This window comes from Balaenoptera musculus, chromosome 13 (genome assembly GCF_009873245.2).
Source record: "Balaenoptera musculus isolate JJ_BM4_2016_0621 chromosome 13, mBalMus1.pri.v3, whole genome shotgun sequence".
NCBI lineage: Eukaryota > Metazoa > Chordata > Mammalia > Artiodactyla > Balaenopteridae > Balaenoptera > Balaenoptera musculus.
Window position 1 is genome coordinate 14,047,547 of NC_045797.1, and position 17,401 is coordinate 14,064,947.

Consider the following 17,401-nt stretch of genomic DNA (forward strand, 5'->3'; position numbering starts at 1 on the left):
TGAAATCGTATCAAGTATCTTTTCCGACCACAACACTATGAGACTAGATATCAATTACAGGAAAAAAACTGTAAAAAATACAAACACATGGAGGCTAAACAATACGCTACTAAATAACCAAGAGATCACTGAGGAAATCAAAAAATACCTAGAAACAAATGACAATGAAAACACGATGACCCAAAACCTATGGGATGTGGCAAAAGCAGTTCTAAGAGGGAAGTTTAAAGCAATACAATCCTACCTCAAGAAAAATCTCAAGCAACCTAACCTTACACCTAAAGCAATTAGAGAAAGAAGAACAAAAAAACCCCAAAGTTAGCAGAAGGAAAAATATCATAAAGATCAGATCAAAAATAAATGAAAAAGAAATGAAGGAAAGGACAGCAAAGATCAATAAAACTAAAAGCTGGTTCCTTGAGAAGATACACAAAATTGATAAACCATTAGCCAGACGCATCAAGAAAAAAAGGGAGAAGACTCAAATCAACAGAATTAGAAATGAAAAAGGAGGAGTAACAACTGACACTGCAGAAATACAAAGGATCATGAGAGATTACTACAAGCCAATAAAATGGACCACCTGGAAGAAATGGACAATTCCTTAGAAAAGCACAACCTTTCAAGACTGAACCAGAAAGAAATAGAAAATATGAACAGACCAATCACAAGCACTGAAATTGAAACTGTCATTAAAAATCTTCCAACAAACAAAAGCCCAGGATCAGATGGCTTCACAGGTGAATTCTATCAAACATTGAGAGAAGAGCTAACACCTATCCTTCTCAAACTCTTCCAAAATATAGCAGAGGGAGGAACACTCCCAAACTCATTCTACGAGGCCACCATCACCCTGATACCAAAACCAGACAAAGACATCACAAAAAAAGAAAACTTCAGGCCAATATCTCTGATGAACACAGATGCAAAAATCCTCAACAAAATACTAGCAAACAGAATCCAACAGCGCATTAAAAGGATCATACACCGTGATCAAGTGGGATTTATCCCAGGAAGGCAAGGATTCTTCAATATACGCAAATCAATCAATGTGATACACCATATTAACAAATTGAAGGATAAAAACCATATGATAATCTCAAGAGATGCAGAGAAAGCTTTGGACAAAATTCAACACCCATTTATGATAAAAACTCTCCAGAAAGTGGGCATAGAGGGAAACTACCTCAACATAATAAAGGCCATATATGACAAACCCACACCCAACATCATTCTCAATGATGAAAAACTGAAACCATTTTTCAGTGATGAAAAACTGAAACCATTTTTCAGGGCAACAAGACAAGGTTGCCCATTTTCACCACTATTATTCAACATAGTTTTGGAAGTTCTGGCCACAGTAATCAGAGAAGAAAAAGAAATAAAAGGAATCCAAATCGGAAAGAAGTAAAACAGTCACTGTTTGCAGATGACATGATACTATACATAGAGAATCTTAAAGATGCTACCAGAAAACTACTAGAGCTAATCAATGAATTTGGTAAAGTAGCAGGATACAAAATTAACACACAGCAATCTCTTGCATTCCTATACACTAATGATGAAAATTCTGCAAGAGAAATTAGGGAAACACTCCCATTAACCATTGCAACGAAAAGAATAAAATACTTAGGAATAAACCTACCTAAGAAGACAAAGACCTGTATGCAGAAAACTATAAGACACTGATGAAAGAAATTCAAGATGATACAAACAGATGGAGAGATATACTATGTTCTTGGATTGGAAGAATCAACATTGTGAAAATGACTATACTACCTAAAGCAATCTACAGATTCAATGCAATCCTTATCAAACTACCAATGGCATTTTTCACAGTACTAGAACCAAAAATTGCACAACTTGTATGGAAACACAAAAGACCCCGAATAGCCAAAGCAATCTTGAGAAAGAAAAACGGAGCTGGAGGAATCAGGCTGCCAGACTTCAGACTATACTACAAAGCTACAGTAATCAAGACAGTATGGTACTGGCACAAAAACAGAAATATATATCAATGGAAAAGGATAGAAAGCCCAGAGATAAGCCCCCGCACATATGGTCACCTTATCTTTGATAAAGGAGGCAAGAATATACAGTGGAGAAAAGACAGCCTTTTCAGTAAGTGGTGCTGGGAAAACTGGACAGCTACATGTAAAAGAATGAAATTAGAACACTTCCTAACACCATACACAAAGATAAACTCAAAATGGATTAAAGACCTAAATGTAAGGCCAGACACTATAAAACTCTTAGAAGAAAACATAGGCAGAACACTCTATGACGTAAATCACAGCAAGATCCTTTTTGACCCACCTCCTAGAGAAATGGAAATAAAAACAAAAATAAACAAATGGGACCTAATGAAACCTAAAAGCGTTTGCACAGCATAGGAAACCATAAACAAGACGAAAAGACAACCCTCAGAATGGGAAAAAATATTTGCAACCGAAGCAACTGGCACAGGATTAATCTCCAAAGTATACAAGCAGCTCATGCAGCTCAATATCAAAAAAAACAAACAACCCAATCCAAAAATGGGCCGAAGACCTAAACAGGCATTTCTCCAAAGAAGATATACAGATTGCCAACAAACACATGAAAGGATGCTCAACATCACTAATCATTAGAGAAATGCAAATCAAAACTACAATGAGGTATCACCTCACACTGGTCAGAATGGCCATCATCAAAAAATCTACAAACGATAAATGCTGGAGAGGGTGTGGAGAAAAGGGAACCCTCTTGCACTGTTGGTGGGAATGTAAATTGATACAGCCACTATGGAGAACAGTATGGAGGTTCCTTAAAAAACTAAAAATAGAACTACCATACGACCCAGCAATCCCACTACTGGGCATACACCCTGAGAAAACCATAATTCAAAAAGAGTCATGTACCACAATGTTCACTGCAGCACTATTTACAATAGCCAGGACATGGAAGCAACCTAAGTGTCCACTGACAGATGAATGGATAAAGAAGATGCGGCACGTATACACAATGGAATATTACTCAGCCATAAAAAGAAATGAAATTGAGTTATTTGTAGTGAGGTGGATGGACCTACAGTCTGTCATACAGAGTGAAGTAAGTCAGAAAGAGAAAAGCAAATACCATATGCTAACACACATATATGGAATCTCAAAAAAAAATATGGCTCTGATGAACCTAAGGGCAGGACAGGAATAAAGACGCAGACATAGAGAATGGACTTGAGGACATGGGGAGGGGGAAGGGTATGCTGGGACAAAGTGAGAGAGTAGCATTGACATATATATACTACCAAATGTAAAATAGATAGCTAGTGGGAAGCAGCCACATAGCACAGGGAGATCAGCTCGGTACTTTGCAACCACCTAGATGGGTGGGATAAGAAGGGTAGGAGGGAGACGCAAGCAGGAGGGGATATGGGGATATACGTATGCATATAGCTGATTCACTTTGTTATACAGCAGAAACTAACACAACACTGTAAAGCAATTATACTCCAATAAAGATGTTAAAAAAAAAATGGAAGTTTATATTTTTAAGCTTCTTTGCTTTAAAAAAATAAAACCTGAAAAGGAGAATGAGAAGGAAAGAATGTGTAATAAGATCTAGATTCCTAAATTGACAGATTAAAAAGTATAATCTGTACTCAGTTTTAGACTTACTGTTGGTAGGAGAAGAGGGAGAAAAGTACATTATAGGGCTCAGGGTATCTCAGCTTTTCCCCAAATGGCTCACCTCCTGAAGTGAAAGAAGCGGCAAAACACGGGCGAGTCTTTCTGCTGCTCCTTATCCTTTCGGAGGCTGTCCAAGCGACACTCCCGGCACTTGGGCAGCTGCGCAACGATGTTCACGCAAGAGTCGTCCTGCACAAAGGCCTCACCGCTCTGCTGCAGCTTCTTGAGTTTGGCTGGGTCTGTCAAAACCGACTTCCGGGATGGGGCTAGAAAAAAAGATGAAGGAAAATGGGACCTCAAATTTTAAAAAAATCACATCAATATTTGACTGAATTCTATTCAAAAGGTCAGTTTTCCCAAAGGGAGAACTCCTCTTCTCAATTACTGGTTCAACTGTAGTAATTTCTAAAAATGGCTTAATAGAAGACAACTATCAGAACAACTGGAAGTTTTATTCTCTTTATAAAATACATCTCACTTGGTGAATCCATTTGGCAACTTAAAACCCCAGACTCACAATTCCAAGTTAGTGCATACCTCTATTCACAACCCTAGATAAGAAGAATGCTTCAAGAGAGGACCGTGCGGAAGTCAACTGTGTCAGTTTTCACACTCAAAAAGACTGGTTTGAGATGTGTTTTCCAAAGCATTCTGCAAAAGCTAACCATTCCAAATGTCACAGGTCCCTTGGCCTATAAGAGTTATCCTCTAGGGCTTCCCTGGTGGCGCAGTGGTTGAGAGTCCGCCTGCCAATGCAGGGGACACGGGTTCGAGCCATGGTCTGGGAAGAGCCCACATGCCGCGGAGCAACTAGGCCCGTGAGCCACAACGACTGAGCCTGCGCGTCTGGAGCCTGTGCTCCGCAACAAGAGAGGCCGCAACAGTGAGAGGCCCGCGCACCGCAATGAAGAGTGGCCCCCGCTCGCCACAACTAGAGAAAGCCCTCACACAGAAATGAAGACCCAATGCAGCCAAAAAATAAATTAATTAATTAATTTAAAAAAAAAAAGTGTTATCCTCTAAATGCTTCTAAGAGATGCCACTTGACCCTTGACATATCTTCTATTTCCTTCACACATATGTTCCGTTCAAGATTAAGAGCATCGGCTAAAGAGAGGATTTTGATTCTAAGTAAATGCATGTTTTAAGTTTTAACTTGTAATGGGCAGGAGAACTTGAAAGGAAAAGTTAAGATGGTTTCTAAAGAAAAAGGGAGAAAAAAATAGAGATGTAACATTAAAGAGCAACCACTGCGTCAGACCAAATAACACAGAGAGGAATCCATTTCTAAGTCAAAAGCCTCGAGGTATACAGTGGGCCCTCTACATCCGTGGGTTCAACCAACCATGGACTGAAAATACTACACGACCTGTGGTCGGTTGAATCTGCAGATGCAGAACCTGCAGATGGGAATGGGAAGGCTAACTGTAGGGGACTGGTGCATTTGTGGATTTGTGGTATCCACAGGGGGTCGTGGAACTGATCCCTCTCAGATACTGAGGGACTGTATTTCATATAAAACCGACAGAAAAGACCTATTCTCGGGGTCCAAGGGAGCTCAGAAGAGGAAAGTGGATTCCTAGGCAAACAAAAAACAAAAACACAACTTCTGGGGAACCACTCAAGAGACGGGTGGGAGACGGTGGTAAGTAGTCTTGAAAGAAACTAGAAGAAAGATCTCAAACCAAAGAAGGCTTTAAATAAAATAAGCATCTTTAATAATTACCTTAGAGGTGTTCTAATCTTACCTCTCTTTTAAAGCACGACTAGAGCACACTGTAAAATGCTAAATGGATGCCATCAGGCCTTGACCCCTTAAACATTCTTATTCAGTTAGTGAAAGAGAAGGTAAAGCAAGAAAGGAGGGAAAATAAAGAAATCAGTAGTTCATGATGGAATTTTAATTACTCAGATATTGGAAACACATCATCCTTTGAGTTGGACCAGGTTTTCCCAGACCGAGTCCAAAGATTATCGTATCTGTTCTGCCTGGGCTTAAAAGAGGAAATACCTAGAAATAAGCCAGTTGAACTATCTAAATCTAGCTCTTCAGGGAGGAGAGGAACAGCTGATCCCCAATCAACTCAATTCAGAGCAGAGCCACGGGAAAAAAGCAACACCAACTTCTGAGGAGCCACACATCTACTAAACAGAAAAAGGGCAGCTGTTCAACTCCAGCTTGTTTTTGTTCTCCAACCCCTAAGCAAGCAAGGACACACGGCAGAGGAGCAGTTTCCAGTCGAGTCTCTTCATACCCACAGCAATACTGGTGGGAACAGCACAGAGGCGCTTCTGATCACACGGTCTTACTCCTCAGCCAAAAGTCCCGGTAGACGGCACGCACCGGGGTGCGGGCTAGGCTTTTCATTTCTCTTGAAATCATTTTAGTTGGAGCACAGCTGCACAACATGTTAAGAAAGACAAAGCTGGACTCCGAAACTCACTTCTATACCTATAATGTGCTTACTGGTCCAGAACTTTGTTTTTTCACATATTAAAATAATTTGCCTTAAAAACTAGCTGAATGTGAGGGCTGATGACTCAAAAAGAATAAAGAAATAGAACAGGGACGTGGTTATGAATATTCACTTTCTTCGGGGAGTTACATAACTTCTGAGGAACAGTAGAACCTTATGCAATTAATTTTGTGCAAATTACCAGCTATATCAACTTAAGCCTCAAGAATGAACAAGCTGGGTTAGAAGTATTACTCAGCAAGGAAAGTTGTTTTCCAATTCCTCCAACTCTACTTCAAAAAGACCCCCAAGTCAAACCCACCTCTAGTTTCAGAGGCCTGTAGGAAAAGCTAGAGTGTGGATTATTCAGTTGTTACTTACCCAAATGAATAGCGTTTTTATTAAGTTTTTTTTTAAGTTAATTTTCCCACACAGCTGACAATTATCAAATCTATTTTTAAACTGTAATAGGCCTGAACCTTTTGACATACTGAAGCCAGTTAGTTCTATTAATTCTAGTAAGAGAGCATCTGATAACTACCACCACTGATACTCATCCTCAAACTTAACATAAGCAGTGTGAAATACATGTGCCATTTTCTCTATAAGAAGAGTGCTTAGTTCTAAATTGTGGGTGCAGCCGGACCTCCCCTTAAGCAAAGAGACTCTGCCTGGTGTTTCAGCACTGTCCTTAAATTCTTTAACTAAAAATCCCTTTTCTAGAGGTGGTGATGCACTTCCCTTTTTAAAAAAATTTCAAATCTGGACTACCTGTGTGAGCATAAAATTTCAATCACTTCCTTCACTCCAACCTGGCTGTCACAGAAAGATAAGTAATAGGCTGAAGATAAAGCAATCATCAGATCACTTTAGATTTTATTTCAAAATTATTTTCTTACAACCAAAAATTGGGAACCACCTAAGTCATACGGTAAATGCATATAATGGAATCCTTGCAGACTTTAAAATGTTGACAGGCACCTACACTAATGCACTGGGTAAAACTGTTGGTATGAACCCATATGTGTAATAGTTTATCTGTGTTTCTATATACATGGAACTAAGTCCACCAAAATGTTAAAAGTAATCATTTCTGAGAAGATTTAGGGATTTTACTTTCTTCTTTGGACTTTTTTGATTGTACGAACTTTTTCTACAGTCATTTTCCTATTATTTTCTCATAAGGTAAGAAGAAGATATGTACGTACTGACAACCATTTCTTACCTTCTACCAATAAAGATATGCAGAAACACTCACCATTCTGGATTTTATTGTTGCTTCTTGTACAACAGCTTTCAGTATCTCCTTTTGCTGAAGACTCCTTTAAATTCTGTGACTGGCAACCTAAAGTTGAAGGTTCTACCTTTTTTTCTACACAACAATTAGGACTATTACTATTGACATCTGCTTTCTCTTCTGGCTTATTTGAAAGGACATCAGATGTGGAAGGTCCATGTTCGAGATGCTTCTGCAGTTCAGGAGTACTGGCAATTTCCAATTCTGCCGTAGAAGAAGCCTTTGTAGGTAAGCACTCCTTAGGAAGGTCAGTCGATGATGGAGGAAAAGATTCCAAGCTGCTTTCCTGGTCAGTGTTTGTCTTCAGCTGGGTATAGTTTCCCTTTGGTTCACTCAGGGTTTTCAAGTCTCCAGTTCCAATCTGAGAGGACTTTGAAGAGAGCAACCCTACTTTGCAGACAACATCTGGTGTTCTCACTATTTCAGGCTTTGTATTTAGACAGGAAGAAAGTTCTGGTAAAATCTGTTTATGACTTCTGAAAAAGAGTAATATGAAAACTAGCATCTAGGACTCTTTTATCTCTTGCCTACCTTCCAAAAATAATTGCTTGGTTCCCTAAAGTAACCAGTATGAAAGAGAAAAGAAAACCGCTTATATGAGAGAATTTATGACAGGTTTCTGTGGGCTGGAGTTAAAAGTAATCAGTCAATGGCTCTGCAAAAATATATTAAACACTAAGAAAAAGATAACCCTAAATCCTATTTGCATGTTCTCATAAATCTTTAACTACTTCAAGTTAGTTCTACTTCTCATAGCAAAATGAACCTCAGCTTTCCCTCAAAACAAACTGAGTATCACATGGAACCAAAATCACCAGCAGCGCAAAACCCTATCTGACTATGAACGTGTTACCAGCCTTAGTACTGGACTATTTCACTTTTGTTTGGTCAGTGATCAAGACCCAAAGCAAAGGGAAGAGCCAGCTGATTACGTACTTGTTCACAAACCAATCTGGTACTCCCTCCACCCCCAATAGGGGCTATCCTGAAAGAAATTTTCTTTCTCTGAAATTCATCCTAAAGTTCTTTCCCCAGCAAAATGCAAAGTCCTTTTTTCCAGTTACACTTGTTTTCCTTCCTCTAACAAAGGATCTCATCCTGGAGAAGTTGTTCTCACTTGAGTACCTATACTAGACATCTTTGCTTGGGTACCACCGAACTTCTTACTGCTCCCTCTTTCTGCTCTGAAGACCACTCCGCCCTCTCTCTGACTGTGTGTGACTATGTGTCCCTCCTTCAAGCTCTCTCCCAAGCAGCCCGCTGTCCTCCCAGTGAACCGATGTGCTCATCCACTCTCTCACCTTATTGCAGTGGTCTTCCAAGCCTACCTTTCTACACCAGTCTCTGACCCCTATGTTAGGTTCTTATCAACTGCCTGCACAGGCCACCACTCCTCCTAAAAGAGATCCTTCCCTTAAAACTCTTCTCTCCATTTACCTTGTAGCCACTTTAAATCTCTGATTAAATTTTACATTTCTTATTATCCTCACCTGTAACTTAGTAACTATGCCTCATGACTCAGTATTTTCTCTACTGCCACATTTCTCACCTATACTTGAGGTCTGGCCTGATGAGAACCACTCACTGGAACCCTGTCTCCCTCTTCTCCACACCCCCACTGACCTCAGTCTTCCACATACAACCAATCTGCTCCCTTTTCCTTGAAAGTGGACATCTATTCTCCAGCTGTCTGTAGTATTTCCATTGACCATTCTCCCTGTATCAAGTCAAGAAAGCTCCTCTTTCCTCACACCCCCTTCTTTTCTGTAACCTTTTAAATGTTGTTCTGTATGCCTACTACACTTACCACCTCTGAAGGCACCTGACCAACTTGGAAAGTCTAACCTCCCTGGACAACCTGAGATACACTGGATGGCAGGTAATTACATCAAATTGTAGCTGCACTAATAGTCTCTCTATAAACACTGAATGTAGGGTCAGTCCTGCCACCTGAGCAATGTCAGCTCAGACAGGAAGAACCATGGCGAAAATAACCGTTCTTTGCATTATGATTCAACATCTTTAAATCATAACTACTCACCCTTGAGGAACTTTTGCTCCAAGGTTAGGTGGAGAGTTGGCAGCCTGGGGAGTACTCTGATGTCTCGGGTCCTTACTTGGCGGAGTTGCTGCAGTGCAGCCGAGCAGTATCTCCTTAAAAACTGTTGTGGGAACAGACTGTACAGGACACACACTGGGAGAGGCCTAAAAGATACCAAACCAAACAGATATTAAAAGGAAAGCCCCTAGTTGAGGCATTACGAAATGCTAGCAAGATTCAAGTTTATTTGCTTGGTTTAGTAGTAAACAAGCACACCAACATCACCAAATAAAAAGAACAGGACAGTAGAACAAGTAGTAAATCACAAATTAAAGACTTATACCTGAGAGCTATTAAATAAGTCACTCCAGCTTTTCACAAAACTTGCGTCTTCCTATAAAAGATCACACGCTGATCTTTTACAGACCTCTGAATCATTATGCCAGGAAAATGCAGCCATGTGGCAATTACTTTACTAATGCAATGCACAGAAGTGAGCTTTTAATCAACAGTCTTCAAATGGTGGCAGCTTCACATGCATTCAGTTCAACATTACTAAGTGCCCACCACGCACTTACTGCGTAGACTGGCAGGAGACCAGACCACATAGGACTCTTGCAGGCAGTGGTGCCTACTGGGTACCAACTTAAGCCTTTACAATGCAATAAAGGTTGAGGACATGGTTCCTGCTGGTAAGTGGCTCATCAAGTCACAAAGGTCATCCCAAGCTGCAAAAAATATCAAGTCATGACAGGCCTGTGGGACAAAGTTAGAACACTTGTCCCCTTCCACTTTCGTGTACTTTTAACTTTACAAAAATGTTAATAACGGATCAACTTCTTCCCAGTTTATACTATCCAGTTTATACTTTCCCACCATGGAAAGAGAAGGAAGAGATTAAACTCAACTCCAGACAACTAAACAGTCTATGGCTTAACCAGATGAAACCCACTGACCATCTTCACCAGCCTCTTCATTATGTGCTTAAATCTAAAGTCACATTGTCCTTTTCAACTGCGTCTCTCACACCACAATGACCTTTACATTCACCTTACCAAATCTAAACTTGCAAAATCTTCAAAGTTTCGTCTTCTAGTTACTAACTTCTAAAATTTGATGCAGAACTTCCCTGAGTAAATTTTTAAAACCTCACAATTCTGAATACAGACTATGTAGTCTACTCATGAATCTTTTTCACAGACATTTACTCTGACAGCCTTGAAAATACTGTCTAGTATATGCTAAATACAAATATCTGAAAAATAAGAATTTACTTAATCACTATTACAGTTTCGGCATAGCTTCCAACTATTTTAACGTATCAATGCTAAATCATCTGATCATATATTACACTACGTTAGCTCAGTTGGTTAAATATTAGCAGCTTAGTGTTCCCCAGAAGGATTTTTGGGGGGAGGCTTTGGCTATTCTAAGGACATCCTTGGGCTAGCCAACTTTACCTCTCTGGGCCTCAGCTTCCTAATCCTTAAAATGAGGAAATCAGATATTTTTATTCTGTACAACATCCATTGAACTGCTCGAGCCAAAAAACCCTCCAAGTCATTTCCCATATCCGATCAATGAACCAGGAAATCCTGCCTCTATTTCCAAAATGTTTCTGGAATCTATAAATTTCTTTCCGGGCCACCGTTACCACCATCTTTCCGCTAGACTACTATGTGTATACTAACTGGCCTGACTCCCTTCCATTTTTGCCTAAACCTTTTGCCTCCTATCTGAAATTTATCTACCACAGAGCAATCTTTATAAAACATAAATCAATCAGATGGTGGCACTCCACTGCCGACAAGAATTCTACATGGTCTGGTCTCTGCCAACCCCTGCCCCTCATCTCACTCCATTTGTTTACAGTGCTCCAACTATACCAGCAGCTTCCTTTGTGGTCTTCAAATGTTCTAAGCTCTTTCTTGCCTGCCCCTTTGCACTTGCTATCCCCCCTGTCTGGGCAGTTTTCATGTGGTTGGCTGGTTCCATCCTTCACTCTCAAATCTGCTCAACTGTCACCTCAGTATCTCTGATCACTCTTTCCAAAGCAGTGTCCCACAAGCCACTGCCTTACGCTTTATTATACTGCCATGTTTCTATCTTTCATTGTACTACCACACTGTGAAAATACCTTAAGTTACTTTTTTTTTTACTGTCCGTCTCCTCACAATGAAACGTAAACCCCTATGGACAGAGACCCTGCTCTTGTATCCACTGTTATACCTTTTAAAGCCAGGCACATAGGAGATGCTCAATAAAAAAGGCTGGTGGAATGCATGAATGAATAAATGCTCTTAGCACTTAATATTTCAAAGAGCTACAACTAAGTCTTGTGAGATACCTCAAGAACCAGGCAGTAATGCTCACCAACGTCTAGCACATATTAAGTGTTCAATAAATATTTGTTGGAAAGCAGGATGGAGGAATAGAGGGAAGGGGGGAGGACTCTGCTGATTTTACAATGGTGCTTCACCACACCGAGGAAAGGTTTTGTAGCAGAGTGGCAACGACAGCACAGTGGCTAAGAGCATTGGGTTTTGGTGTTAGACCCTGGTTGGAATCCAGTCTCTGACACTTCCTCGCACATTATTTAACCTCTCTAAGCTTGTTTCCTCAATCATAATGAGGAGTAATGAATGACAGTAATGAGAAAAAAGGAGAGTAATGAAGCATACTGTACAGGGCTGTGCTTTACCACAGCGCCTGGCACATAGATTAGCTGTCTCAAAGCAGAAAAATATCCTGAAAAGTTTCTCGGTGCAGTCACCATGTGTTAGAATTATCATAACCTGGATGCTTTTCCTTTAAGAAAATGAAGTATATCACTCTACAACTTTACTGAGGTTTAGCTCAACAGGGATAGGGCTCCGATTCCAAAACCCATCTCCACGTGCACACCACTGCATTGGCCTCTGACTTGACAAGGGTCAAAGTTTCTTCTTACCTGAAGAGTTTTCCCTGAAGGTCTTCTATACCAGTCATGGCAATAGTTCCTCCCTGCCAGCAGACGGAGATAATATAATTGAGCGTATAATGATATTCCAGAAAGGACACTGCTGGCTCACACTCCTCAGCAGACTCTCTCAATTAACCAGGCAACGTCCTAACTCTGAGGAATAGTCTGCTAGGCAGAGAAGACCTTCAAGGAGCCAGATGTTACTGGCAAACAGGTTTACCTGATCCAAAAGTATTCATCCCAGCAATCAAGAGTGTTGTCAACCTCAACCTAAACTCCTGTCATCCAAAGACCACCAAACTCTTTGCCAGTCCAACACATCTGGAAAGTGCAGACACAGTGAGACGTGCACCAAGTGTGTTACTGTACTCACCTTTCACTCACACATGTAAATGAACTCTCTTTCTTTCCCCACTTCTTCCTTTACCTCTCCATCTCCCCTGAAATCTAGGCTAGGCCAGTGTTTCCAAAAACTTGCCTGATTACAAGGATCACCCAGGATATGGAAAAATATTCACAATGTACTGTAAAGGAATCAAGGAAGCTACACAAGAGTATGGCTTTTAGTTTACCAAAAAAAAAAAAAAAAAGCCTCCACGAATATACAGGAAAAAGAAAAAGAAAAAAAAACAGGAGGAAGACAGGTATTCCAAAATGTGAACAGTGAGAGTCTCTGAAAAGTATGATTATGAGTGATGTTTCTTTTCTTTACTATGCTTTTCTGGGTTTCCTAAATATTTTTAAATGAGAATAACTTTTTTTTAAATGTAAGAATCTTTATTTTGAAAACAAGTGCAATGTAAAAGGAGAATAACTTTTATAATTAAAAAAATAATAATAATTTCTAAAATGTCAATACCCAGGTAAAAATTTACCATCTCCAAATTCCTTTAGAATGTGAAGATGACTAGGATAGTTCTTAAGAGCTGGAACAGACATTTTTTAAACATCAAATTTATTTCCACATTTTAGATGCTGAAGTTAAGGCTCAAATAGGTTGAGGAACTTATCTCCCAACCAAAGTTCAGGCTTTTTTGAAAAACAGCTTCTACTGTGTCCAGTAATCAGTAGCACACAAACCTACTGAGCTGGACAGTATGCTGACAGAGAGCAAAGACACAAGCTCCCTGCCCTTCAAGAGCGTGAGTCAGGAAGAGAGGATCACTTACATACGTATATGTTACCATATTTTACAAGCACCTCCTTCAAGCTTATAAATTTACTTGCTCAATTGCCTATCACATCACTGATAAACTTGACACTTTGAAGAACTGGCACCTCCACCAACAGGAGGTCCCCACTGACCCCAGTCCCGCTTGTACCCCAGGTCGATTTCTCCATGATCCATCAGGATGCCATTTCCTCGGGTCTGGTCCCCACCTCAACATAACATCATGTGGCTCTCCTTTTCATCTTACCGAACGTTTACAGTGATGCCTTCTCCATGACAGGCAACATGCAATCAACTTCTCCAAACTGCCCTTCATTACCTCTACGCAAGACTGTTAACAATTTATCCAGTACAAAACCTGACAGGTTACCGTTCTGCTCTGTTTCTCTTTCAGCTTCTAATACCACGGATTACTTGACAGTATCCCCTGTGAGTCTGCCTCTAAGAGGCAATAATCACTTGCCTGACATCCTCAATTTACAGTCCTTACTACATTACTTCCCCTTCGTAAACTTTAAGGCAAAATGAAAAGGTGGTAATGCTAATTTCCGTAATTACCTCTTCATTCTTTCCTGAACCACCTGAGGTCAAGCCTACACATTTGGAAGGAAGACAGAGGTATTAGATATCCTGGTTTACAAAGTTTCTCATCTAGTATCAAAGTTCCTGTGGCCTGTGCACAGGCTTAAGACTCAGGAAAGCCAGTCACCTTAGCCGCCCAGATCGCTTAGTATTTGTGTAGCACGTGCTTGCTTCGGTTCTAGTTGATGCAGTCCAGCCTGCCCTGATCCACAGCCGTAGATGCGTTCACTGACCCTGACCCATTCTCACGCCGTCTCTCCTTGCCCTGCCCCCACCCAGGCTCCAAAGTTCCCTCTACAATGCTGCCAACAATCTTAATATCCACTTGATCAATTTTAAAATTCTAAACTCCAGGGACTTCCCTGGTGGCCCAGTGGTTAAGACTCCGCGCTCCCAATGCAGGGGGCCCAGGTTTGAGCCCTGGTCGGGGAACTAGATCCCGCAAGCCACAACTAAAGATCCCACATTCTGTAACTAAGACCTGGTGCAGCCAAATAAATAAATATTTTTTAAAATAAATAAATAAAATAAAATAAAATTCTAAACTCCAGCCTGGAGCAGAACATCATAAAGGCATTTTTGACAATTATAACACGGTAAACTTTCCATGTACCACAAGTGCATTTGGATACCTAAGTTGTGAGAAAAGTAATCTGTACTGTAATAGGACCTAAGGATTCAACTCACTTAAAAAAGAAAAAGCCTTAAGTTTCTTTTTTTCCCTCCAGATTTCAAAATTTGACCCTGTCATTTATACCCTCCCTTGAGAAGTCTACCCCAGTCCCCCATTCCCTCATTAGGCTAGTCTGTCTAGGTTAATCTTTTGGGAATTCTGAATAAAATTGCCCCACTGTGTACACTGTGATGTCCTGAAGACATGTACGAGTAATTACAAAGCATAATAAATTAGGGAATTTGACCTAGTCTGGGATATAGGTTAAAATGATTGTAGAGGTGTTAGGTATGGCTTCCCGGAGGAAGCAACATCACATTAGAAAGATAAATGGGAGTTAATTAGAGTGAAGATAGGATTAGAAGAGAAAGGAGAACAGTGAGTCCTAAGGTTGGAGAAAGCATGAGGACTTGAAGAGCTAAAGAAGGCCAGCTTCTCTACAACAGGGAGGAGAGGGAAAAGCTGACAGCCTTAAGTTTCTTGATCCAAATCCTATTTCAGGATAGAATTAAATCCAGTACTTGAACTCAACAGTGCCATTCACAGAAGCCTGTAGTTTTCTAGGCAGAAATTAGTAATGGCAAACCAACCACTTCCTTCAAAAAGTGAGTACGTTTGTTCACCCAATCATAAATGACCAATCAAACCTCTCAATTATTGAGGTGGGAGTCCTATTCCAACACCAAGTCTACTCAGAATTCTAAGGTTCCTCCCCTCTTCTCATGCAAGGCATTCTTCTGATTTGACACACACAACTCAATTTATCTTCAAAAATACCTCCATATGGTGAAACTGTCAAATCGATTGACAATTTTCAGGAAACATCGAAACTAAAAACTTTTTCTTGACAAAAATAGTAAACCAGAAACTTATATTATCTCCATCTGCTTGAGTATAGAAATTACGGCCAAGATCTGGGACTAGCAAAGAGCAGACACAACAGCACAGAAGAGCAGAGAAGACAGCTTTATTACCACTAAACAAACTGGCCATGCACTGTGAGAATTAAAGAAAGGTTTACACAAGTGGCAAAAATAAAGCAAGGTTACCTCAGAGCAAGATTTTGCTTGTTTGGAAACCAGGCTTCCATTATTCTCAGAAGATTTGCGTTTTACAGCCCCAATTCTTGTAGAGTTACCTAAAATATTTAAAAACAGGTAAGTTGGCGTCCCTGTTTCTCTTAATGTGAGAAGGATAAAGGGGAAAGGAGAACAAAGATTTTAATCAAACAATGTATCTTACCACATGTCACAAAGTTATCATGTACAACTTCAACATGAATCAGTGATGGATCGACAATTTTCAGTGCTGGAATCTTAAAAACAAATAAATAAAACAAAGATACTGGGAAATTTAAAAAATGCTTAGGAACACACCAGAAATTAGCTCTATCAACATAACAGTAGGGGCTTCTGGGACTTCCCTGGTGGCACAGTGGTTAAGAATCCGCCTGCCAATGCAGGGGACACGGGTTCGAGCCCTGGTCCGGGAAGATCCCACATGCCACGGAGCAACTAAGCCCGTGCACCACAACTACTGAGCCTGCGCTCTAGAACCCACAAGCCACAACTACTGAGCACGTGTGCCACAAACTACTGAAGCCTGCGCACCTAGAGCCTGTGCTCCGCAACAAGAGAAGCCACCATAATGAGAAGCCTGCACACCACAACGAAGAGTAGACCCTGCTCACCGCAACTAGAAAAAGCCCGTGCGCAGCAGTGAAGACCCAATGCAGCCATAAATTAATTAATTTATTTAAAAAAACAAACAATAGGGGCTTCTTACATATAATTTCTTTTTAAAATAATTGTGATTTTTTTCTACTCTGATATTTTAATACAAAATAATAAAGGTGTTTAGCTCCTATAAGATACTATAATTCCTTTTTATAATTATCTTTCCCTGTCAAGTTATCTTACACACAGTTATCATCATCCTTACCTCCTCACAGTTGACTTGAAGAGTTTTTGATGTTGGGTTTCCATTTACAATGGTTGCAGAAAACCACTGAGTAGATGGGTCCAAGCTATAAATTTTTACTTCTGAACCAACTAAGTTTTTGTCACCTTAAAAAATAAAAATTAAAAAAAATCCTTAGAGCAATATGCATTATCTCCCAACAGCACCATTATCCAGGATAATCTTTTCCCAAGTCTTTAAAAATGCAGTAGACAAAAAATAAACATTAAAAGATACTGCTATAAATGCAAGAAGACAGACATTTCAGCAAAGCTAGGAGAAGATTTAAACTGCCTATTTTTAACCTTCACTTTTCTAGTGATTTATCTTAGACTTGCAATATATTTATTCTAGCATTTGTAGCAGACCATGTAGTATCAGATAACACATTGAGACGTAACTCATTCTCCTATGCAGAGTTTTAGAGGATACAAATTCAGGAACCTCAGCAAAACTGCTAAGTCTGATAAAATACTTACAATTGTGAAATTGACCAAGAAAATCAATAACAGTAAATGGCAAGATCAAGATTACCAAATTAACGTTTTATTAATTTTATAAGACTGAAATTCCAAACATATCAAATTCCATG

General features: G+C 39.9%; 1 protein-coding gene across 4 annotated transcripts in view; it reads right to left on the reverse strand.

Moving 5' to 3' along the window:
- The window catches only part of KDM3A (lysine demethylase 3A), a 54,250-nt gene that overhangs the window by 24,411 nt on the left and 12,438 nt on the right, over nt 1-17,401 (reverse strand). For all 4 annotated transcript variants that reach the window (XM_036872644.1, XM_036872641.1, XM_036872643.1 and 1 more), the window contains exons 6-11: nt 16,792-16,916; nt 16,093-16,165; nt 15,900-15,988; nt 9,463-9,626; nt 7,383-7,897; nt 3,730-3,934 (exon numbers count right to left, since the gene is read on the reverse strand). In XM_036872644.1, coding sequence (XP_036728539.1) covers nt 3,730-3,934; nt 7,383-7,897; nt 9,463-9,626; nt 15,900-15,988; nt 16,093-16,165; nt 16,792-16,916 — 1,171 coding nt within the window. The remainder of the gene's footprint in view (nt 1-3,729; nt 3,935-7,382; nt 7,898-9,462; nt 9,627-15,899; nt 15,989-16,092; nt 16,166-16,791; nt 16,917-17,401) is intronic.